General features: G+C 37.9%; 1 protein-coding gene across 3 annotated transcripts in view; it reads left to right on the forward strand.

Moving 5' to 3' along the window:
• Positions 1–26,722, forward strand: part of SH3BGRL2 (SH3 domain binding glutamate rich protein like 2) — a 55,758-nt gene that overhangs the window by 23,134 nt on the left and 5,902 nt on the right. For 2 of the 3 annotated variants that reach the window (XM_019651932.1, XM_019651933.1), the window contains exons 2-3: positions 9,859–10,044; positions 26,246–26,326. In XM_019651932.1, coding sequence (XP_019507477.1) covers positions 9,859–10,044; positions 26,246–26,326 — 267 coding nt within the window. Of the gene's footprint in view, positions 1–9,858; positions 10,045–26,245; positions 26,328–26,722 lie in introns of those variants that run through there. The other variant, XM_019651931.1, reaches the window with a different exon arrangement.

The raw sequence follows: 26,722 nt of genomic DNA on the forward strand, positions 1-26,722 counted from the left end.
ATGAAGATTTTAAAAACAAAATATTTATAACACGACCACAACATCCTACCCCAAAATATGTATTTTATGATAGCAACTATATAAAGTATGTTCCCAAATGTTGAATCCTTGGAAGGTAATATGAAAAATAATTTCTTCAGGATGGTGAGATTATGGGTTTTTTCAATTAAAAAACATTTTTTTAATTAAAAAGATGACTTAATATTGTAAACATAGAAAAAAGAAACCAGTAAAAGTTGGTTAAGAAAACAGGACCATAAATGTTGACTGGTTAAAAAGATGTTAAAAGTATTTATTAAAGTTCAATCATGTTTATATGTTTAATACAAACATATTGAGTGCATGTACCAGGGACTGTGCTAATGAAGCATAAATGAAAAAAGCACAAGCTTTTCCATCATTAAAATTATATTGCTTCATTTACAACATATAATAATGGTTCTTTCAAAAATTTTCCTGTATTTATTTCATAATCCATCTTTCTGACACTGATTCCCTAAAACTCAAGTTTCAATCTCTTGCAAGACAGCCTCTCTTATTGTTATCTTTGGCTTGGTAACCTGGTATTTGCTTTCAAGTAAGATAAACTGAAATGGACACTAGAGACACAGCACTTTATGTGTAATCTCATGTTTAGTTAAATAGCATTGGAAGGTTGACAGTTAGCAGATGGCTTGTGGGGGCTTATTCTACACCCCTGCCTTACTCCCCAACAAAATGAAACATGTTGGTGAGTGTTTTAGTTAGGAATGTGTTTTTCTGTAAGAGAGAGACTGACTAACGTGAGTTTAAATGAATACAAGTGTTAGGTCTCTCCTGGTAATCCTGGAGGCTGATTTGTGCAGAGCTTGTGTTTCCAGGATTCTCTTGGTTGGCCTTTTCTTTTTTTTTTTTTTTTAAGATTTTTATTGGGGAATTGGGGGGATGGGAACAGTGCTGGGGAATTGGGGGAAGGGGAACAGACAAGTTGCTGTCCTTTTGTTCTTCAGTCTAATTGTGGAGGACATTGCTTCACTGACCCAAGTTGGCACCATCATTGTGCTCTTCCCGGGCGAGGCAGATCAGTCGCTGGCTTCTGGACGGCCGCTCACTGCGGCTGCTGGCCACTCACGCTGGCTGCTGGCTACATACGGTAGCCCATGGCAACCCACTGCCACAGGGGCTGCAGCCTACGCCGTCGCCGGTGACTCACGGCAGCCCAGCTCCAGGTTGAGCTGTTGTTCAGCATCTTAGCTATGGAGGGGCAGTGTCACTGGCCCTCATATGTGGGATCCGAACCGGGCCCTCTGGCGTCCCAAGCCAGTTCTTAACCATCGCGCCACTTGGCTGGCCCTTGGTTGGCCTTTTCTTGATGTTTGTTGCCTCTCAATGGAAAAGGCTGCCTCTGCACCTATAGCCCTCTCACCTGGGTTCCAAGCAGGAAGGAGGAAAGGCAGACACAGGGGTCCTTAGCGTCTTAGTCCATCTGCTTCAACAAGAGAGCAAAGCCTTGTCCAGAAGCTCTACTCAGCAGACTTTGGTTCACATCAAGGGCCAGATCTGGGTCACATGGCTGCCCAAGCTGCAAGGGTAGATGGGAAAGCTGGGGCTTTAGATTTCCAGCCTTCACAGCAGAGGTAACGAATAGCTTTGGGGTAACCAGCCTAGTGTCTGCCACAATACTTGCTATCTGCATCCTCTTTATTACAATATAATGCCTAGTGAGTCCGATAGTGGGGTATTAGTTAAAGAATATGCCATGGAATTATATATTTTTGAGGCACCCTACTCAGTCACTGGAAAGTTTCTGGGGTCTTGGACAAGGGAAAGACCATCAGTCCTTTCCTTCCTTTTTAGTTGAAAGAAAGAATTATTTTAGGGCCATCTACCTCTCCTAGTCCCGTCCAGCCTCTCCTTTGTAAATTTTGTCAAATTATAAGAGAATATAATTCTTTTTTCTTTCCTCTGCCTGTCTTTGACTTTTTCCATGTGAAATACATAAAAGGCCCTAATCAGCCTTACCACAGGTCAGAAAAAAGGAAACTGTGCATTTGAAGTGTGAACATAGGTGAAATAAAGAACTGTTGCATCGAAACCCAAAGCCTTTGCAAGTACCCAGAGGTCACTTTATATTTTTTGCAGAAGGCTATATCTAGGGCAAGAAATAAAAGCTAATATGTTTGAATGAGTTTGAAACAACTGAACAAGTGGCTATTATTGCTTAGTTTTTTTCTTACTTAATCCTCACAATAAACTGATGAAAAAAAGATTGGGTTCAGTTCACAGACTTGGAAACTGAGTTTGAGAGTGAAGCTAAGTAATTCCTCCAAGGCTATTCAATTGACAGGGCCATAATTAAAACTAGGATAGTCTAATCCTAAAATATATACTCTTTTTAAATTTTTCCTTGTCCTCCATCTGTGCATTTGTCTTTTAAACTTGCTTTCCCACAATTGCTCACATATTAAATCTCAATTTAATTAAAAAATGTATCTTAACTCAAATTATTTATTAGTGACTCCCAAGGTCCCAGGGTGCTGCATCAACTATGTTCACCTGGAATTCAAACATGACTGGACACGTCCAGAAGGAATCTGGCAGGGGCTGCTTAATTATGTAAGTTAACTGGCAGGCTTCTGGGAAAGAACTAATCCTATAAGGAGAGAATGGAGAAGTGCAAGTTTACTTAGATGTCAGTGCCACAGACTAGGGTGTAAGTCTAAGTCAAGTGCAGTGTAACTTATTTAGCCTGTCCTCTGATCCAATTCCTAGGGACTTGTGGAGCCAGAAGGTTGCTGCTGAAAGCTACAGGTGTCTTCACAGATTGCTCTGGGTCATTGAGTGTTCGTGCTGCGTCAGCAGATTCAGCAGCACCAGCCCAGACAGCTTATCACCCAGGCACCTGGGAGGGAGGATCATCAGGGCTTGGGTGCAGGCACTGGGGTACTTAGCATATCTGGGTCCTGCAGGGGTCTGGAGTCAAATAGGGTCTGGAGTCAAATGGGTGAAGATTTATTGTCTTAGTCCATCCAGGCTGCTATAACAAAATCCCATAAACTGATGTGGGGGGTGCTTATAAATAGCAGAGATTTATTTCTCAACAGTTCTGGAGGCTGGAAGCCCAAAATTTGGGTGCCAGCATGGTTGGGTTCTGGTGAAAGCCCTCTTCCCGGTTGCAGACTGGGGGCTTCTTGCTGTGTCCTCACATGGTGGAAGGGGCAAGGACTCTTTTATAAGAACACTAATCCCATTTGTGAGGGCTCTGCCCTTGTAATTTAACCACTGGCCCTACCTTCTAATACCATCACTTTGGGGGTTAAGTTTCAACATATGAATTTGGGTGGTGATGGGTGGCGCATATTAAGACCATAGCACTTACTGATGCAGTGGCAAAGAAGGCTCCTTTGAAGCACATCAGAGGAGCTTGCTTCAGAGCTCCTGGAGATATTGGTGGAAGTGGTTAGGGCGATAGAATCCTACAACAGCAGCTAGAGCCAGAGCCAGGGGAATACCAGCATATTTGCTTAATTCTCAATAGCCCTCACTTGGGCAAAATAAAATACTACATTATGTACTTGCAATTTTTAAAATTAACTGACAATAGCATTTATTTAAACATACAGCCTTGTTCAGTATCAACGTCAGTGTTAGAAGCAAAGCCTTTGTCGCATTCAGGGTCTAGAAATTCATCGGAATCATTTAGGCTATTTACAGTTAGATGTGCATTCTAGACACACTGATTTTAAATTCATGCAGCTTCAGCGTTAATTGAGAAATATTGGTGTTTGGCCTACATCTCTGTTTGGCTAAACTTCAGTTGCGTTGTTTCCTAAATTAAATTACCAACTTGGTTTGATCTCTTGAACATCACCTGGAAATCTTTGATGTTCAGCACTGGAGTGATAATTTTTTAATCATCCCTTTAGTTAATATTTACTGAGGGCCTCCTGCATGCCAGTCCCTATGCTTACAGAACTGACATTGTAGAGAGAGAGAAAGATGATCGTAAAACCAAGTAAACAGATAAATAAACTTCTAATAAATTTAGATAGAACTTCAGCTAAGGTAGTTAAAGAGGGCTCTTGGAGGAGGTGACTCTTAAATTATTTCAATCCTAAAGGATGAGAATCAGCACCACTGTTACACTAGCCCTTCCACTTGTAAGCTCCCTGTCTATTCATTACAAATATTTATTGAATGTCTGCTATGTGCCAGACACCATTCTACGCCCTGGGGATACAGCAGCAAACAAACCAGCAGACAAAACCCCCAGCCCTGGGGGATTTATGTTCTTGGGGGTGGGAGGGTGGAAAAACAAATACGTAAAACATACAGTATGTCAGATGCCAAGTGCTAAGGTGAAAAATGAAGGCTTGAAGGCGGGTGAGTCCGAAGTCCCCGAGTGGCTGGTAAAAATGTAAAATCAGGCGGCTAGGGAAGGCCTCACGGAGAAAGTGAACTCTGAGCCGGAAATGAAGATCTGGGATCGAGCCCAGGGTAGAAAAATTGTTTTCTGTGAAGGGCAGCTAGGAAGTGCCTCAGGCTTTGGGAACCATACTGCTTCTGTTGCTACCACTCAGCCCTGCCATTGTGGGTCCAAAGCAGCCGTAGACAATATGTAAATGAAGGGGTATAACTATCTTCCACTACAACTTTATTGATGGACACTGAAATATGTATTTCATATAACTTTTACACTATTTAAAACACTATTATTGTTTTGATTGTTTTTCAACCGTTTAAAAATATAGACCATTTTTGGCTGTCAGCCATACAAAAACAGTTAGTGGGTTACAGTTGACCTGTGGGCTGTAGATTGCCTACCTGTGAGCTACCCTAAGATTTAGCCGTGTCTGCTCCCCTTAATTGCTTTGGATGGTGTGTAATGGTATATGTTTGAATGATAAGATGAAATGCAACTTTCATGCTTTCGAAGATATTTTCTGGTTTTAGGTCCAACAATTTGTTGTTTTACAAACAAAATAATGAAAATTCCTGTGTGTTTATTCAGTGACAAATACAAATACTCATTTCACTTATTTTCCAGGCTCTGCTGTTTAGTAATAGCTTTTATTTTTAATCCATCATACTACAGTATTTCTGAAGACATTTTAAGTAGCAATTAAGAATTTAACCAAGTAGCATTGCATTTAGATGCAAACTGTAGAAAACTTGATAAAGAGAGGCTTAACTAATTAGGGGTTTATTTGTCTAACACAGAAAGGTTTAGAGTAGGCTGCACAAGACTGGTGTGAAGCCTGTAAACTGTCATCAAGGATCCAGGCCCCTGCCATTCTGTTTGGCCATCGTTAGCATGTGATGTTTGTTTTCACATTTGCAAAATGTTTTCTGCACTTCTGGGTACCACTTCTGCATTTCTGCAAGGGAGACAGAAGGAGGACAAAGGGCAGAATGGCCTTTGTCTTTCCATTCATTATGTGGGGCCTTCCCAAGGAGCATCTGCCTATATCTCATTGGCCAGAGCTGTATCATATGATCGCCCCAAACAGCAGAGGAGTGTGGGTAAACAAATTTGGTAGCTGAGCACATTGCTTTCCTAAACAAAACCAGGTTTCTGTATTAAGAAAGAAAGGGAGGTGGCTTCTGGGTAAATAACATCTGCATTAGCTTTTAAGTGTGTTTAAAACAAACAAACCAGGAATTACAGTATCTTCCTTCCACTCATGGCTAAATTGACATGAGTGAAGGTAGCCACTATTGCCTCAGAAATTCTTCTCTTCCATTTGCTCCCCAAATTTATTTTGATATTGGTTGTAAGGTACTCTTTGTTTCAGAACAGTGGAAATGTGGGGAGAAGAAAGTCCTGTGTTAAGGAAATGACTATATATGTTACTGTTATTTGAACACTGGATTTTTGCCCAGCGCGTAAAGTGCCCTTGATGACTTCCTGTTGCCACATGGGAAGCCTTTCTACTCAGGCCCTTAGTCCCCCAAGCCCCTGCTTCCGGAGTCGGTCTGGCCCCGGCCACTGAAGCTTGGGCTCCCCTAGTTCCAGGCCACATTCACCTCAGCAGATCTTAAAAGCAGTGCATGGTGGCCTGACTCATCTTCCTTCCTGAGGCTAATGTCACAAACATCCACTTGAAAACCACCTTCTCTGGGTTACATTTCTCCTTTTTGTTTATTTCGGTGATTTGCTATAGTCTTAATTTTCTGTGACTTTAGCTGTTTTTTAAAATTTTGTTTTAATCATCTGGCCTTTCTTATAAGTGTAAGGAAACAGAGGGGCTGAGGAACAAAATGCTGTGACCTGCTTCATGTCCTGCTGGGAAACTTGATTTATATAAAACACTGCGTCTCTAGGGCTCTGTACTCCTGCTGCACTCCAGGCTGTGACGCTCTCTGTCTTTCTCAAAATACATTCTATTTAATCTTTTGACTATTGACACATTCACACTGTTCAAAGAAGATTCAAGTTTACACATGTAGAGAGTGAAAACTCGTGCTCCAACTTTGTTCCCATCACCCAGTTTCCATTCCCCCAGTCCCTAGGCAACCACTTTTGCTAGTTTCTTATATAACCTTCAAGAGGTTTTTAAAACATAAATACAAGCACATGCGAATGTGTTCCTGGTTTTCTCTTTTCTTTTCAGAAAAGTGTGCCTAATCTACTCATAGTTCTCTGTTCCTTGTTTTTGTTGTTGTTGCTTTTTTCATATATATATATATATATATATATATATATATATGAAATCATAGAGACCTTTTCCTAGCAGTGTTGACAGTACATACAGAAGTTCTCCTTTATTCTTTCTAAGTTGCATAGTATTAAAGCGATGTCTTTCAAACACAAACCTGGTCATGTCTGTCTGTGTTTCCCTTTTTAAAAATAGAAATATAATTACTTACATTTTACTCCTTACACTACTGACAATCATCACCATTGTGAGTAAGGAGCTATCTTTTGCTTCCTGAGCATTGTCAGTATGTAATGATGCATTTGATTTTTGTTTTTAGAACAGCAACCATTTCTCTCACTTTTTTTTTTTTTTTTTAAGCTGAGCCATCCTGCCACCTACCTGTTGGCAGCTCAGCAGCTGCTCAGCTCGGGCCAGGACTTGAACCATCTCTCTTTTTTTAATCCAGTTTTACTGAGATATAATTGATATAACATTGTATAAGTTTAAGGTGTAAAACATAATAATTTCATGTATGTATATATTGCAGAATGATCACCTCACATTGTTTGAACTTGAATCTTCTGCAATGTAACTTTCAGATACTGGCTATAAGAAAGAAGAGGCATGAGACTTGGATACTTTCAAATATTGTTAATGGGAATGTAAATTGAGGTGGCCTTGTTTTTTTTGTTTGTTTTTTACTGAGGTATAGTTGACATACAACATTATATTAGTTTCAAGGCTACAATATAATGATTCCATAGTTGTATATGTTGCAAAATGATCATCACAATAAAGCTAATTATCATCCATCACCACACATACTTACAAATTTTTTTTCTTGTGATGAGAACTTCTAAAATCTACTCTCTTAGCAACTTTCAAATATACAATATAATATTATTAATTATGGTTATCCTGCTGTATATTATATTCCCAGGACTTACTTATTTTATGACTGGAACTTTGTACTTTTTGTCAGATGTGGCCTTGTTGAAAAGCAGTTAAATCTGGGTCTATCAGGGGCCTGAAAAATGTCTCTGCCCTTTGACCTGGGTTTCATTTATAGCCTTTGTCCTAAAGTAGTATCCCAAATACAGTAAAACTTTTATAAGTAAAGATGCTCACTACATGATATTATTTCTAGTGGTGAAAGTTATAACTGTGCTAAATATCCAACAATAGAGTAATAGTTAACTATACATGTACATGATGGAATTGCCAGGCAGATATTAAAAGTCATACTTTTGAAAACTTTTAATGACGGGACAGTATTTGTGATATATTGTTGAACGAAAGGGACAAGGTGCAGCTATTTTTACCTAGTGCAGCCCTGTGAAAGGAGAGACCAATTGATCTGTAGGGGATTATAGTCCAGCAGTGAATGCTGTGTGTGTGTGTGTGTGTGTGTGTGTGTGTGTGTGTGTTATCTATGTGTATAGGCCGTAGGATGGAGAGGTAAAGAAGGGTAGAGGTCGATATTATTTATACATACGTTATATGGAAAACCAAGGTTTGTGTAGCTATTTCATTTTTAATCACTCTCATGAACATTTGAATTATGCTGGATACGTAGAGCTCCATATATGGACATTAAATCCAGAGCCTTTCCTCTAGTAAATTTTGACAGTGGCAGTCTGGGAAGTAAGACTGTAGTTAACTTACTGTTTGTTTTACAGTTTCCAAACTTTTAAATATGCAAATGAATTGCTTTTATAGTCGAAGGACATTTTGAATCATGAAGGACATTGTACTGTTTGCTAAGAAATGTGTATGTTCTTCCAAAGGGCAGTGGGGAGCCCACTAAAGAAGGGTTTTAAATAGGAGAATGACATGGTTATCTTGACAAGAACACCCAGTAGGATCTTATTCAAAATAGGTGACTACTTTGACCTCAGGAACAAGAAAATCTACCTTGTACAGTTGTATGGGGAAATTAAGTAGGGCGGATGATACTTTTTTGCAAGCTGAAGTTTCAAAATAATATAACATTTCTGAAATTGTACACATATATCAGTGAAGGAAAAAAGTTAATTTTTTCCAGAAATGAAAAATGGCTTAATTCAAGAAATTAAGATAATACCATTATCAATTTGGATTTATAATCATAAAGTAATTCTCTCATTTTATATCATTGAACTTAAAGATGTCCTATTTTGTCAGCTTTTTATTTTGTTCATACTGTGCTCATAGACTTCACTGAGCCTGGGGTGATAAGACCCTTGTTGTTCATGGCAGGTAACAGATTTCCACCTCCGAGACACCTGTCATTGAGATTTTTGGAGGGGAGATGGCTTTGGGGATTGGTGGAGGCAATTGGTATGTGAAAGTTCGTTCTTCAAGCATTTTATTTTCTATGACAAGAGGTCTTTCTGGCTGCTTGACCTCTCACAGTGATTTTTTTCTTTGGCCATTCTTTGTGCAGATTTTCCAGAATCATTTAGAAAAAGCAAGCTTGCTTTCTCATGTTTTACCTGCTGTGTCTTTAAGACATTGAATATTATCACCCCATCTACATCAGTTAATGTATGCCCTTAAATTAAGAAGATTGGTAACATTTGAAAGCTACATAGTGTTTGCAGCTCTTCAAGAGCACACCTGACCCCTAGTGACTGAGTAAGGAAGCATAAGCGGTCAGAGGAATGAAACGGGTTAAGACATCAAGTTCAAAGTGAAATGGTGCTTGTTGTTTATGCTCGCTCACCTTGGAAGTGGAGAACATTTTCCTCTTGTGAATTGTTGAAAGGATGCTTTCATGACAGTGGCTACAGCTGTGGAATACCTGAAAGAGGCTGCTGAGGGGAATAAAAATGTTGCTGCTCCCAGGAATCAGTGAGATTTTGACATCTCTGATGGGCTATACATGGTTGTCAAATACTTTTGAGCAGAGGGAGCTTTCATGACTGTAAATGTCAGTTTCTTGGGTGGGAGGAGGGAGTAGCGATGGTCCTCTGAGAACTATATGACTCTCTCTCCTTATACATAGCCTATTTCTGCCAGATAACCTGAGTTGTGCCCCAGAGTTCCGGGAGTCTAGGTGAAGAAATCATTGTGTCAGGACTTGCTTCAACCTCTGCTGGATAGCCAGTGAGTGGACAGTGAGGTTGTCGCCTATGTAAATTGCCTCTTTTTTTGTATCAGTGACTTCTGGCAATGAGAAATCAAATCTAGTTCAATTTGGATATATCTACATATTGTTTCAGATAAGCATTTCTCCTTATTTGTCTTCTCTCTGTAGATAAAGAAGAAGCAGCAAGATGTGGTTAGATTTCTGGAAGCTAACAAGATAGAGTTTGAGGAGGTGGATATCACAATGTCAGAAGAACAGAGGCAATGGATGTACAAAAACATCCCCCCGGAAAAGAAGCCTGCTCAGGGCAACCCTCTGCCACCTCAGATATTTAATGATGACCGCTACTGTGGCGTAAGTAGCTAGCTTGTCATCACATTATTTCTTTGCATGACTCAAATTACGAAGTCACTCAGAGTATAGTGGGTTTTTCAGTGAGGACTGTGACCATTTCACCCAGTGCCTAGTCATGTCCCCAAGTCTAACAGAGGATGAAGCTGAGAGGGAGGGATAGGAGTCCAATGTCACAGACAGTGTGTGTGACTGTGAGCACCTGTGTGCCTGTCAGTCTTCTTGTCTCTCTGTTTGCTTTCGAAAAGGGAGCGGGAAGGGAAGCTCTGTGCATGTTTATTGTGTTCTAAATTTTAAAGTACACTTTTTGATTAATACATTTTAGGGGGCAGACTGGAAGGGATAATTATTCTTGAGTCTTTATCCCTTTATAATATAAAAAAACGAATAGCTGACTATAAATAAGTTTTGTTTTTCATGATAGGAAGCCAAATGTATCATTACAAACATTTAAAATGCATTAGGTGCCTTTCTGCTACATGTGGCATATGAGAAGATGAATTCCCTTTTGTTTAATTATTTATTTTCCTTCTAACCCTTGGGTTAAGGGGGGAAAATCAAGTTTCTTTCTAATAAGTAATTAGGATTTGCCTTTTGCCAGACCTCTAAGCATATAAGTCAGTGTTTATTTTGGGACCTACAGTACAGTTCTTTAAGGATGGCCTGGAAAAGGACAAGGGGCTAGGCCACAGTGCTGAGGTGCTTGAGGTGAAATGAATAGGTGGGTTGTCATTGGGGTGGAGAAAAGGGATAACAGTGCTTTTGGTGGCTTGAAAGGACAGTTCCCTATGTGTATACATAGGAGAATGAGATACTGAAACATAAAGCCATAAACATTGTTCTTACATACATGTCATGAGGTGAATCCTTAACCTGGCACTAGAGATACATTTGAGTTCTAGTGCTACTTTATGTTGGCTGTAACACCTTTGGAAAGTCACTGATCTCTTTAAGCCTTAATTTTCTCATCTTTAAGCAGGAGGTAATAATAGCTATCCTCACAGAATATTTATAAAATACTTTTTAAGTACATTTTTATATAAGAAGAAAGGTTATTATATTGTGGAATTTTTTATATCATGATCTCCTATTTTATTAGCAGAAGAATGTGGTAACCAAGGGCATATCCCATTTATGATTACAGAGCCTAGAAAATATACTGTTGTGCCTAAAGACCAAAATGAGTTACAGTTGAAAATATGTATAAACTGTGCAGTTCAAAATAAAGTTTGTTAAATAGTGTTAGAAGGCTTAAAACAAAAATCCAGCAGTTTTATGTCCCTCAGACTTTGCAGATATGAAAATGGCTTATTCTGGTCTTATAGTTGAGTGGTAGTTTGGCTGGGTATAGAATTCTATTATAGTTTGAAAAGGATTTTGATGGTTTTGTTCCATTACCATCCAGTCCAGTGCTGCAGTTCAGAAGTCTAATGCCATTGTCCTCGATCTCTTGTATGTTTTTGTCAGTTTCTTCTATGCAAGTTTTTAAGGTCTCTTTCTTACTCATATGTGAATCCTAAAACTTTTTGGTGAATTCCTATAATATAAGCTATTTTTCATTCACTGTGCTGAGTGTTCAGAAGGTCCTTATAATCTAAAAATTATATGATTGAGTTATTAAATATATTTGTATTATTTTCTTGGAAAATTTTCTCCCTCGTGTTTTCCTGGTTTTCTTTCTCTGGGGTGCCTATTAATTTGGATATCAGACTTCTTACATCGATTTTCTAATATTCTTACCTCTTTTTTTATACTGTCTACTTCTCTAACTTTTGTTGTACTGTCTGGGAGATTTCTTTTTTTTTTCTTTTTTTTTTTTTAAGATTTTTTTTCTTTTTTTTTATTGGGGAATTGGGGGGATGGGAACAGTGCTGGGGAATTGGGGGAAGGGGAACAGACAAGTTGCTGTCGTTTTGTTCTTCAGTCTAGTTGTGGAGGATGTTGCTTCACTGGCCCAAGTTGGCACCATCATTGCGCTCTTCTCTGGCGAGGCAGATCAGTCGCCGGCTTCTGGACGGCCGCTCACTGTGGCTGCTGGCCGCTCACGCTGGCTGCTGGCCACACACGGTAGCCCATGGCAATCCACTGCCACAGGGACTGCAGCCCATGCCGTCGCCGGCGACTCATGGCAGCCCAGCTCCAGGTTGAGCTGTTGTTCAGCATATTAGCTGTGGAGGGCAGCGTCACTGGCCCTCATATGTGGGATCCGAACCGGGGCCCTCTGGCATCCCAAGCGAGTTCTTAACCATCGCACCACTCGGCCGGCCCTCTGGGAGATTTCTTTAACTTACCTCTGAATCCTTTCATTGTAACTTTTATGTCATCTTTTTTCCTCCCTCTTTTTTACTTCTGATTTTTTTCTTTTTAATAATGTTTTGCTTTTATGAGATGAATGCAAGATCTTACCTCAATGGGGATATTAAATATGATTTCTTTGAAGATTTCTTCTCTTACCAGTATTGTCCCTGTTTCCACTAATTTCCTTTTTTCACTTTATTTTGGTCTTCTCTCTTGAGTATGATGAGCTTTCTTCAGATGTCTGGTGATCCTTGTCTTTTGTTTATTTAAGAGGTGGGGCACTAGAAAGCCACTTAGAAGCAGCATTTGTGTCTATGTATGCCTGTATGTTGTTTTCCACTGGACTTCTCTGTAGGATGACTAGGTAGCCTGTCAGCATTCTCAATGCAGATACTGATGGTAGTATCTGTAAGTCTTTTCTCAGGTGATGGTTTAATTTTTCTAGAGAATGGCCTTTCAGTCTCTTGCTTGGGAATATCATCCTGGCTGCTAGAGTTCTGGCCCTGTAAGTTGAGAGAACCAGGGGTCTTACTCTCTGTCATGCACGTTTTCCCTTTATATCCTTGTTTTCACCCCCACTCTCTTCAGTGCTGGTGTTTTATAAGTTTGTTCCTTCCCAGAAGCCATGTTTATTAACAGTGTACCTTCTAGTTCTTGGGGGAAAGTGAGGCACCCTGGGAGTCTAACTACTGCTTATATAAATAGATTTTCAGTCTCCTTGTTTTCTGACTTTGCCCATTCACCCCACCTTCACAATAGCGTATGCCTCCAATTCCTGATGTTTTCTGGGGGCTCTGCAGCATGTCCCTTGTTGATGCTACCTCTGCAGACACAAAGGTTTGATCATCATCTGCTCTCTAACGTCGTCGCTCACCATTTCTCCACCCACTTCCTGCATGTGTTGTATTGGGTTGTCGGAAAAGTCATGACGCATTTTTGCAATGAAAAACAAAAAATACGTCATGAGTTTTCCAATAGTTCAGGGCTCTAGCTGTCTCCTAGTTTTATTTTTTTAAAATGGAGTTTCTGGTTTTTGTTTTTTTTTAAGCTTTGTTGTTTGGTTGACTTTTTTAGAGAAAGGCGGTAAAGACATCTTTGCTCTATCGTTATAAAAGTAAAAATCTTCAGCACCCTTTGAGTAGAGGAGTGTATTGAATGAATAAAAGATTGTAATATGAGATAAAGTTAATTCCTTCTTTTTATTTTCATCTCTTTATGACTTTCTAAACCTCTGTGTACCTTTACCTTACAGAGTCTATGGAAAATTTTTCTGGTAGGCTGTGTGGAAGCTGGCTAGAGGCTTACATATTGATTCAACTGTGCCAAATAAATAGCATCTGCTCTGCGTGAGCAGTGTTAGCCCCATGGTAACAGCAATGCTGGTATATGCAAACAGACTATCTGTCTTTATAGTCTGTTCTGGCAGGAATTTTAAGCACAGTGCCTGCTCTTATCAAGGTCAACTAAATTTGACTTTGGCAAAAGGAAAGCATTAGAGGGCAGCTAACCATGGCCTTCTTCATCCCACCTGCTCCTGTGTACCTTGCTTTACCCAGTGATAGTTTATGTTTGTTCTTCTCTGGTTGGATGACCTGTGGAAAACTGCCATATTGCAAGTTACAGAATCCAGTAAGCATGAAGATCCTCCTGTTTCCTGGAATTGACTAGAAACTTATTGCTTTATTTTAAATTGAATGAACTAGGCATTTGAGACATAAACAGCTTGGTAACCAATGTGGACAGTTGCCTTCTCTCTCTCCTTTAGCATTTGGATATTCTGCCTATTGGGAAGAATTCCTGCTGAATGGAAGCTCCCTGGCTTCCCCAATCAGTTCTTCCCACCCCAGAATTTGAACTTTGGGGGGATGATGCAGAAACACATGATCAGTTGGAGGTGGCAGTGAGTGTTCAGTGACAATAGGGCCAGGCATAGCCATGGCTGGTGTCCTGATGAGGCTGATCCTGAGCTGTGGCCTGGGTGTGTTCTTGGCTACCCAGTCATGGAAATTCCTCCTATTCTCTAAATCTTCCAGTTTAATGTGGATTTTGTAAGTGCCGCACGATACCTCCATAAATCCCTTCCCATTTAAATTGCCAGCATCCATTTCAGTTGTTTGTAGTCAAGAGCCCAGTTGGCACAGACTGGCTGTTCTTGCCTTTCCATGAGCAAGGTTCTTCTCTGGAAACGGGGTCCTAAAGGTAAACACCCTAATGCCTAGGCTTTTCAGATGGGTTTTAGTGTCTGATTTGGATTTTAGAAAATGCAGGTTCTTATGTTCAACATTTAAACTTTGCTGTGGAACTGGCATGTGTGGAATGTACCAGAAATGAAAATGCACACATCTACACACAGGGGAAATATTTACTGCCCTTTCATTTCTTTTGTCTTTCCCTATTCAGCAAAAACAAACAAACAAACAAAACAATGATTTGGATATCTTTATGTATTTTTACTAAAAAATTTTATTCTGGTAAAACATATATCATAAAATTTACTATATTCATCACTTTTAAGTGTACAGTTCAGTAATGTTAAGTATATTCACATAGTTACAAAACAGATCTGCAGAATTTTTTCATCTTGCAGAACTGAAACTGTACCCATTAAACAACTCCTGTTTGTCCCTTTCCCCTAGCCCCCTGATAACCATCATTCTGCCTTCTAGATCTATGAATTTGATTACTTTGACTACTTTAGATACCTCATATAAGTGAAATCATACAGTATTTGTCCTTTTATGACTGGCCTATCTCATTTAGCATAATGTCTTCAAGGTTCATCCATGTTGTATGTCTTAGTTCATTCAGGCTGCAATAACGAAATACCACAAACTGGGTAGCTTACAAACAAAAGAAATGTATTCTCACAGTTCTGGAAGCTGGAAGAACAAGATCAGGGTACCCGCGTAGTTGGGTTCTGGTGAAGGCTGTCTTCTGGGTTGTAGACTGCCAGCTTCCTGCAGTGACCTAACATAGTGAAAGGGCAAGAGAGCTCTCGCTGACCTCCTTTATAAGGGCATTAATCGCATTCATGAGGGCCCTGCCCTCAAGACCTAATCACCTCTTAGAGGCCTTTGGGCATCAGGATTTGAACATGTGAATTGGGAGAGTATACAGACATTCACCCTACACTGTTGAAGCATGTGACAAGATTTCCTTCCTTTCCAAGGCTTCAATTGTATGTCTGTACCACATTTTGTTTATTCATTTATCCCTCAATGGACCCTGGGTTGCTTCTATCTCTTGGCTGTTATGAATAGTGCTGCTATGAACATGGGTTGGCAAATATCTCTTGAAGATCCTGCTCTCAAGTATCAGGATATATATTGGGTTGTTGGAAAAGTCACGATGCATTTTTGCAATGAAAAACATAGAAAAAATACGTCATAACTTTTCCAACAACCCTGATACATAGAAACGGGATTGCTACATCAGATGATAATTCTAGTTTTAATTTTTTGAGGGATTGCCATACTGTTTTCCATTGTGGTTGTGCCATTTTACAATCTCACCAATAGTGCACAAGGAAGGGTTTCAGTTTCTCCATATTTCCACCAACACTTGTTATTGTCTAGTTTTTGTTTTGTTTTGAGAGTAGACATCCTAATGGTTGGATTGTGATATCTCATTGTCGTTTTGATTGTATTTCTTTGATGATTAATGAGGTAGAGCATCTCATGTGTTTATTTGTCCATTTGTATATCATCTTTGGAGAAATGTCTAATAAAGCCCTTTGCTCATCTTTTAATTGGGTTATTTGATTTTTTGTTGTTTAGCTGTAAGAGTTCTTTGTGTATTCTGGATATTAACCCCTTATCAGATATCTAATTTACAAATATTTTCTTCCATTTGTAGGTTGCCTTTCACTCTGTTGTTTGTATCATTTGATGAACAAAAGTTCTTAAATTTGATGTAGGCCCATTTGTATATTTATTTCTTTTGTTGGCTGTGCTTTTGAAGTCATACCTAAGAAATCATCACTTTCCAAATACAGTGTCACGAAGCTTTTCCCTTATGTTTTCTTCCAGGAGTTTTATCATTTTGAGTCTTATGTTTAGGTCTTTAATTCATTTGTAGTTAATTTTTATATGTGGTGTAAGAGTAAAACTTTATTCTTTTGCTTGTGGATGTCTAGTTTTTCTAGCACCATTTGTTGAAGAGACTGTCCTTTCCATTTTGGGAGGTCTTGGCACCTTTGTTGAAGCTCATTGAACCATGAGAATTTATTTTTTTGGACGCTGCATTCTGTTACATTGGTCTATGTGTCTGTCTTTATGCCAGTACCCCTGTTTTGATTACTGTAGATTTGTAACATGTTTTGAAATCAGAAAGTATGAGCCCTCGACTTTGTTCTTTTTTAAACTTGTTTTGGTTATTTGGGGGTCGCTTGAAATTCTGTTTGAAGTTTAGGATGATTTTTTTTTCTATTTCTACAAAAAAATAATGTCATTGGGATTTTGATAGGGATTATGTTGAATCTCTTTATTGCTTTGGGCATTATCATCTTAACAATATTAAGTCCTCCCATCTATGAATATGGGATGTCTTTCCATTTATTTGTGTCTCTTAGTTTCTTTCAGCAATTTTTTTGTAGCTTTTAGTGTACAAGTCTTTTACTTCCTTGGCTAGTTAGATTCATTCCTAAGTATTTTATTCTTTTGGTGATACTGTAAATACAATTATTTTCTTAATTTCCTTTTCCAGTTGTTCATTATTAGTGTATACAAACAACTGATTTTGATATGTTGTTTTTTTGTCCTATAATTTTGCTGAATTAATTTATTCTTTTATTTAATAAAAAACAAAACAAAACAAAAACTGGTAGCTAAGAAATGGGAATATAGCCATTTCATTCAACTAAGGTCACATTAACCAGTTTGTTGATTAACCATCAAAAGGCAAATACACAGTGACCATTCAGATAGTCAAGATAAGTCAGTGCAGGTTTGACTGAGGATGCCATTACTCAACTTGGCATTGGGTGAAAGTGGGGAGAGAGATGGAGAGGTGGGACATGTGGCTGGAGTTACTCATGGAAAGTCCTGTCTTATAATGAAGAGAAAACAGCTCAGCTGAGAGATAGACAGCAGACTATTTTTATAGAAAAAGTAAGTAACCCTTTGATCATTTTCCATGAGGTAACTTATGAAATTAGTTATGTTTTAAAACTATTGAATTACTTTTTTGCAATTTTCGATGATACTTGTAGAATATTAAATTTGCACTCAAGCTTGCATTGGGTGTATTGCTAACCAAATAAGGTGACATTAAAGCAATTGATTTGGGGGCAAACAATGTCTTTCCCCATATTATCTTGATTAATTGGAGCTTGAAAGTAGACATAGAGATGGGGGAGACTAATATTTAGGAGGCACAGAAATGCTAAATGACCAGCAGTGGTTCTTTATGGTGTCTCCTCTCCTTTTCTTTCTTTCCCATAAAAGGGGACAAGGAGATGTGTTAGCACATATCTGGTGGAGTCTCAGAAGCACACCACAAGAACATCTAAGTGTATGTAGTTGTATTGTTCCCAAGTGTGGTGTTTATATAATACTTTTGAGAAGATTGTCATGGCATAATATATTTTAATTGTCTTTGGGGATCTTTTTGGAAGAACCAACTCCCTTAATTATCAGTTTTATAAATACCTGATTCATATATATGATTTTGTTTAAAAATATATATATATATATATATATATATATATTTCTCCACACATAAACACAAGAAATGATCTTCAGCTAAAGGTCTCACAAGAAGTTGTTGGAAAATGATATTTAGATATTTAAGAGTTTTCATAGCGAATTGGTTATCTAACATCATCATCATGATCATTACTGTTTATTTTTTTCCCCAGCATTAAAATGAATATGAAAGTAGAGAAAATTTGGAAAGTGAGAATGAGGAAGAAAGGGAAAACAATCAGTTTTCCCTTTCTAATAAGACTGCAAACATTTGGTCTATACATAGTCTCTTTTCTTACAAGTAGATTTAAATTTTTAAAATCACATTTTTTATTATACTATATATACCATTTTGTGTCTTGCTTTTTTCTCTAACAAAAATAGTTTCCATATCATTGTGACCTTATTCTTTAGAGGATGCATATTATTCCCTTGGGTAGATTATTATAATTAACTTATATCCCCTCACTATAGGCTATTTAGTTTGTCTCCAGCCACTTCAAACAATAGTTTATAACCTACAAGCTGTACTGAAGAGTGCATTAAAATGAATTTATTTTAGAAATTGCATTTTCACCCTGGGCTGTTCCACTTTTCCTTTCTTTAGAGTCCTCTGTCAAAAAACAAAAATATTTTGGGGTATACTGTTATCAAGATAGGAAGGATTATTGTTGATGGCCCCAAACCTGGATTCAAGGTCAAACAAAAACCACTCGATGAAATGAAAACTAGTAAAAGTTAAAACAAGATGATTATCATATGTGTTGCTGGTAAAACCAGAGTTGTATATCTCAGGCCTAGGGGTGCCCAAAGTCATAGAATAAACACTATTGTCTGCCCAGAGCAGCCATGTGATTTGAAGATTTTGTGCACATTGCAAAACATACTTTTAATAACAAAACAAACACTGATACATTATGGGGCAAGATGTCCGCTTTCCGTGAATTTTTTTTTTTTTTAAGATTTTATTGGGGAATTGGGGAAGGGGAACATCGTTGGGGAATCAGGGAAGGGGAACAGACAAGTTGCTGTCCTTTTGTTCTTCAGTCTAGTTGTGGAGGATGTCGCTTCAATGGCCCATGTTGGTATTATCATTGTGCTCTTCCCGGGTGAGGCAGTCACTCGCTGGCCATTGGACAGCAGCTCACGGTGGCTCACGGCAGCTCACGAAAGCTCACGCCAGCTGCCGGCCAGCCCCACTGCAGCCTACGCCGTCGCCAATGACTCACAGCAGCCCAGCTCCAGGTCGAGCTGTTGTTCACCATCTTAGCTGTAGAGGGTGCAGTGTCACTGGCCCTCATGTGGGATCTGAACCGGGGCCCTGTTGCTCAGAGCTGGCTTCCTAAGCCAGCTCTTCACCAACGCGCCACTCGGCCGGCCCTCCATGAATTTTTAAGCTTAAACAACACTTCAAAGAAATTTCACATTTGTAAGGACTGCCTTAAAATATGACCTCCAATCTTCTAGATCATAGTTTGGGCCATCTGGTAGGTGGCCCAAACCATGGCTTTGCAGGCCACTTAGTTCTCTGCTGCATATTCTTTTTTATTTAATTTTTGTTTGGTTGTTTTTGTTTTGTTTTCTAACCCTTAAAAGTGTCAATACCATTGTAAGCTCACAGGCATCTCCATAGTCTACCGCTATCTAGATGGTCCATTCACGTTTCCCTCTGCCTCCTGGGGTTCTTCAGTGGTCACATTTGAGAAACACAGGATTATCTGTTTCCCAAGCTTCCTTCATGAAAATTAAGTGTATCTTCTGGCAGAAAGGAGTAGAATCTAGTGATCGACAGAAATTTTGACCAATGTTGAAGCCTGACTGTCTGCTAGAATTACATGTTAATAGAACTATTTAGAGTCAATAAAGAAAAAAAAGGAAAGCCAAAGTCCAAACTTTTCATTGTTATTCCCAGGATATTGTGCTTTGTCTCTAAAATATGGATGCTATTTGTGTAGGTTTAATGGCTACAATCATCTACATGATACTTAAGGCAAAGCCCTAAAAGTCATCCCACACCCTTTTTTGTTGTCACCTCAGTACCCGGTTGCTTGCCAAATCCTGTAATTTTTACCTCCTACATAATTCTGTGCTATTTCTCTCTCAAAACTCAATTCAAGGGCCTTGTTATTGAGCTTTTTCTAATTAACTAGGATTCTGTTTATTTTCCCTCTCCCCCATGCATAGCAAACCTGTGCCTCATTAGACATTTAATCTCATAGAATTTTCTTTTCTTTTTCCTTTTTTTTTTTTTACACCTTTGCCATCAACCAGTCTCTGAGTTCCTTGTACTCACCGCCAGCAGACTCCATGGCATATTTATCTTAGTGTCTGGTTCCTATTAGAATGCTAAGAACATAGAACGTACTTAACAAAAATTGGTTCTGTGAATGGGTAAGAGATGTTTTCAGCTGAGCAGGTAGCTACCCCGTTTTGTTGGGCCTTGCCTTGTCAAGGTTCTGAGCATTCACATTCCCGTTTCTTTACTAAGAGTAAAAAACAAATGTCTGAAAAGCAAGCTTACTGAACCTTCTTCTAAAGTATACAGTCAAATCTATTTGGGAAATCACCCCTATTAGCAGCTCACATATCCCACAGTTATGTGATCTAAATTTGAAAATCTGTATTCCAAGGCCTTCTGTCTAAAAGATTACTTATTTAATATAGGAGAATCTTTTTCAGATATCTTACTATAAATAACCTTATATGGCATCCTTGCAGATACTAGGGAAGGAAAACTTGGGTGGTGGGGAAGGGATGATATAAATTCCTCTTTATCATTGATTGCTGGTCAGCTTTATGCTCAGAAACTTAACAATTTAATTAGTTATTCTTTGCAATTTCATCTCTTCTACTTGTATATAATCCTAGTTTTTGTTCTTCTGTCTATAAATGTTTAATCTCCCATTTTCACCCTACTGAGGTGTTTGCTTCAGTGTTCCACAATGATGAGTCCCTGGAACATGTCTTTCATAAAAACGATGACTTGTGCTATGAATTTTGAAAACCTTATCCAGATAGTTTTAGGTCACCCAATTGTATGTTTGCAGTATATATTAACTAATACGAAAACTGGCGGTTTTCTTTTTGTTAAAAATGTTTTCTTTCTGAGCCTTCTGCACATAAAATTAAAGAAAAGAAAACAAAACTGAAGACACTAAGGCCATGTTGGTATCAATGTTAGGACAATAAAGCCTGTTGACAGGAGAGGCAAAAGCGAGGAGTTGGTTTTCTTCTGCCCTTCTTTATATACGACGTCCCCCTGGTTCCCAAGATGCAGCCTCTTACATGAAGTTCTTAAGTTATCACCACTCTGTTTCATATACTAATATCTATATTCCTTGATTTTAAAATGTAGACAGTATTTACTTTTTTCTTGGAAAGATGAAGAAAAATTGGCATTCTAATAGCTTCTCATTTCTCCTCCATTTTGATTTACACACACATATACGTACGCACACACACACACACTTCAACATTGCTCAAGTTTATAATAGTCACACTCTCTTTAACTATAGTAACTTAATATTATATAATATATAAACATATTTATACTGTTTTAAACACATAAATGCTATTATCTATGGAACTGTTTAGCTGTGTGAGCAGTCACAGAGGAGGGTATATAACCCTGCATTACTAAATCCCTGTGGCCTAAAGGAGAACGACACAAATGTCAGTAACTAATAAGAGAGTCTCTTAATTAAGTTTAGCCTTTTCATTTACTCCTCTGGGTAATTTATTAAAATTTTGTTGCTGGTTCCTTTTCTTATGTTTAGCACAAAAGAAATTTCCATCCAATTTCAGTTGGTGCTTGGATAGATGTATTTGCTTGCCTTGCCGTCTTGTACCAGCATGGTTGGAAATGTTAAACATGAATTAGGAATTTAAAATCCTTAGCTTTGGGCTTACTCATATTTTTGGTATTTGGCATAAAAATTGCTGGATGAAGCTGTTTCAGACAACTGACATCTTACATATCCTACTAGTATTGGAAGTAACTACTATTTTTTCCTCCTATTTCAGGATTTCATAAAATAGAATATAGCTCTGTCAAGAAATTCTGCTCAGAGATATCCTCAGGTTTGAAAGAAACTTGAAGAAGGAGGCTCTGCCCATTTTAACTCTTATAGTCTTAAAAAGCATTAAAAAAAAAAATTGGGGGTAAACCGAATTTGCTTTGGCTCATTTAGAACTAATTGCTACTACCATTTCCTTGTAGGCCACATGTTGTTTTTGTTCCTTACAACCTCCTGTTTGGATATGCCCGTGGCATGTAGAAATAATATGGGCCTGTCACTTAATTGTCATTTACTTAGTGTGGGAAGCGGTACAGCTTTTCAGAGTGGCTGCTGTGGGTTTTCCTCACTGTTCTCTTAGGGAACACTGAAAGGGCAAAGAACTTTAAGGTCTTTGTCTCAAATGCTTGTCTAGTCCATAATAGTCTACTCGCAGTGTATGGGTAATGTCCTTAAGTAAGCTCTTTGGAAGAATGAGACCATTGTGAACTCTACCTGCTGTTGATTTTATCATGAGCTTATTATAAATGTCTCTAACATTGGTTTTCACCTGAACACAAACAGAAGTATAGGTGGAGGAAGTTATTTTTTTTCCTTTTTCTTTTTAACAGCTGTTTACCTTGCTTTATTCTTCTGAAAGTTGCAGCATTTAGATAAATGTTCCATTAGAAACAGTGCTTAGTGATGCTGATGTCTATATAGTTCAGAATTTTTATGAATTTTTTCTTTCATAATCAGCCAACACAAGAAACGAATTTTTCACCCTTTTATTAATAAAGGTACATTATTATCTTTAATGTAATAAAAATGGAGCAGCTTCTGAAACTGGGCAGTTTTATCTTGAATATGCTTTGTGTGTTTGTACCATTCTCCAAAGGTGCTGTTAACTGGTCATTATATTCTATACTTACAGAAGGTTGATGTCCGGAAATGTGCAATTTTGAGATATGTATTTACAAACACTTCAGAGTGTCTTTGACTACAAGGAATTCTGCAGGCTGTTTAGACACTTTATAGTGACTTTAAAAAATACAATGCTTTTAACTTTTTCAATATAAACCCTGTTTCAATATAAAACAGGCTTATATATAAGCCTGATAAGTGAAATGAATTTGATAAGAAAGCAGATCTTTCTCTTTTGTTGAGGAATGCTTAAAACCATAATATAAGAACTTTGTCCTAATAGGGTGTGATTTTAAAATTTCTAATACTATTTTACTCTTAAATTATTTCACATCATTAATGTATTATTATCTGGAAGGAGGTATTAACTATCAAGAAATTCTAGATTTTAAATGATCAATCACATATTCTTTACCTGAACATGACAAAGAAAATAATTTAACCTCTTATACTTTGAGATTCACCAGGCCACTCAAAAGTTTTCAAATGTCAGAAAAGAAATTTTGTACATAATTCTCTAGAACCCACAAGTAATAGAGTAGATATAGGATTTACTCACATTATGTTACTAGCATGTGATTAACCTAAAAAACATGGCACATCAATCAGTAATTCACAAAAAACTAATGCATCCACTTGACAAGTATTATTGGTAACCTGGTTTGTCAAGTACTATTCTAACATTGACTTTTAAAAACGATTTCCTTTAAATTATTCTGCTTTGAAAGTTAATTACCAAATATTATATTTGTCACTTTGGAAGGAGTTAATTACCTTAAGTGACAATTTCTAAACTGTTGGGAGGGTTCAATTCAATATTTAGGTAAGAAGCCCCCTAGCCATAATCATGTGGCACACAGTTAAAGGCTTATAAAATAAAAGTAATGTGTATAATTTTTATGATGGAAATAAGCAGTTAAAAAGAATTTATATAAATAAGAAATGTTGCCATTCTGAGATTTCTAAATATCTGAAATTTCTAAGTATTTTGGTGACTGAAATTTTTGAGAACCGTTTTGATTCATTGTGGTTAAATATATTGCTTATAATGTTGCATATTTTCTCTACACTTATATATTTTATGTGTCTTGTTTTGTATATATGAAACTTGCTTGTGAGAGTTGACCTTATTTTCAGTTTTGTTATTCGGAGAATTTTAAGAGTAAGGTTTTTAATACAAACACTGAAACCTGAATTATACACATTAAGTTTCATTGTAACTTGCTTTTTGATCTTTTACACGTATGATATTTTCATGTTAGCACTTCAGTCTTTTAAAGTCGAATTCACATTACATTTATAGAGATTGAGTCAGTTATGGTTTCTCATTTTTTATTTCTTCCATTATTAGTTTTTCATTCCTGCAGTTCACACTGACATCAGAGACTATCGACTAGGGACAGGTAAAGGCCTTTCACAATTCAAGAACAGGGACAGCATTTTGATGCTGGTTTAATTCTTAATTCTTCCTAACCCCCTACACTAGTTCCACAATTAATTATGATTAAGTATTCCTCCGAAGTATATCTCCAGTCTATCCACTTCTGTCTGACTCCACTACCATTGCTCTGGTTCAGGCTGCCACCATCTCTTGCTGTTCTCTCGCTCTCTGAGCCATTCTTCACACAGTTGACGTAGGTATTTTCTTAAATGAAACTAGATCATTCTGCTCCCTTGCTCAGAACCCACTCAAGATTTCCTTTTGTACTTAACATAAAATTTAAAACATTTTTTGGGGGTTTACAAAGTTGGGCATATGCTGATTTGTGTCAGACCTGCCAGCTTCACTCTTCACCAGCGCTGTTCTCTGTCCCGAATGCCCCATCCCCACCCTTTACTTGGCTAACTCTACTCGTCCTTCCGGTTTCAGCTTAAAACTCCATTTTTCAAGGAGGCCTTTACTGAGCCTCATCTTAAGATGTATTGCTCCTTCTTGGCATGGTCAAGGAAGTCCCCTCATTGGAGGTGACTGGCGTTAGGGCTGATCCTAAGTGATGGAGGGAGCGACCACATGAAGAGCTACAGAAGGAACAGCGGGTACAAAGCGTGAGGCTGAAGCTGCCTTGAAAGCACGTGAGACTCAACTTGCTAACGCATTTGGACAAGAGAGTCTCTACACAGAGTCAAATAATTCAAAGATTTTCTAATCAACTGAGGCATGCTTTCAAGAAGCAAATCCCTAGAAGTCATTGATTCTCATTTAGATTCCTAGACAGGTTTCAAAAGTACTTGTGATAGCTCTGGCGTGGCTTAGCAGTGTATTCATTGGGGCTCAGTGACTCATATACTGGGTGCCCCATACTGTTCCGCTTGAGCAAGAAGCGTCATAGAGTACAAAAAACTTCAGTCACATCATCAGTGAGAATTGGGCCCAAATCTGGCTCTGTGACATGTTGGCTGTCAAACTTGGGCAACATTTTCCTTTGCTCTGAGCCAGCCTCTAACCTGGTGGGCTGTGGTGGTGATTAAATGATGGACAATATTATAAGGCAGCTAGCACAAAGCAGATGTCTAAAAATGATTCGAATCCTTGTCTGCATACAGTATTTATCCTTAGGATAAGGTTATCAAAGGAACTTCTACCAAAATTTAAGGCTGCTTTATATCAACTTAGAAACTATGTAGTATTACATATGCAAACTTTTGAAAAGAAACAATTGATGAACATATTGACCAGAACTCTTTAATGGCTTCTTTTGTGACAGTAGGAAAAGAAAAATGATTCTGTTTGTAAAGCCAAGGTAAATGTTATAGAGAATATAGTCTTCTCTAGTTTTAATTTGATCTTTTTATTCTCTCTGAAGACACAGCCATAAAGAATGTGGAAAACTTCAAAAGCACAATAGAAGCCCTCACACTGACACATGGAGACCTTTACAGCTTTCTGTTTACCAAGTGATTTTTTTTTTTAAAGCCTGAGATAACAAAATAGCAAGAGTGGAATTGGGAGGCAGCCTTCCATGTTGAAAGGCTAGAATAATATCTTAGGGCAGAGTGATTTCACACAAATAAATGTTTGTTTGGCACATAAAGGAAAGGGAGTGTGTTCTGATTTCATTCTGTTGTCAGTGTTTGATGTTTTAATCTTGTCACAGGCTTTGGATTAAAAACTTGTTACATCATCATCATACTCTAAGACATTTTTAGGGATAAGCAGAGCAAATCCAGTAGATTTATGTAGCTCTTTCCTGGTCTGGATGGAGCAGTGGTCAAGTTTTTATTTCCATAAAGGATTTGTCAAAAGCACCAAATACAAGGATAATGTTTGCTTACGTTTATTTTCTCCTCCCCTTGTTTTTCTAGGATTATGACAGTTTTTTTGAATCAAAGGAAAGCAACACAGTCTTTTCATTCTTAGGCCTGAAATCACGTTTGGCATCAAAGGTAGGTAAATCTTTTCTTGTTTTAAAATTCATCTTTCTTGAATTGTTCTTAATTGTTCTCAATTGAGATTGAAGGAGTTAAGAGGAATGCACATATAGCCTCCTGCATATTTAGCTTTTACTTTTTCAAAGGCACAATTAGAGACTGCCCTGTGTAAAAACATAAACAGAAGCTGTCTTCTAGAAAGTTTTCAATTGTTGCTGTATTAGACTTTATTTTTATTTATAATTTATATCTCCTTCCGAGAAGAATTTAAGGTAGCAAAAAGTAGTAGTGTTTTTTCTGTTTTAAAGTGCAAGTTTACATTACTTTATGTTTTGTGAAATAGCAGCATTAATGCCATATTTTAAGGCCTTTTGCATGTTGAAGTCATTTGTTTTGGAAGAGAGATGGTCT

This window comes from Hipposideros armiger, unplaced genomic scaffold (genome assembly GCF_001890085.2).
Source record: "Hipposideros armiger isolate ML-2016 unplaced genomic scaffold, ASM189008v1 scaffold_169, whole genome shotgun sequence".
NCBI classification, from domain to species: Eukaryota; Metazoa; Chordata; class Mammalia; order Chiroptera; family Hipposideridae; genus Hipposideros; species Hipposideros armiger.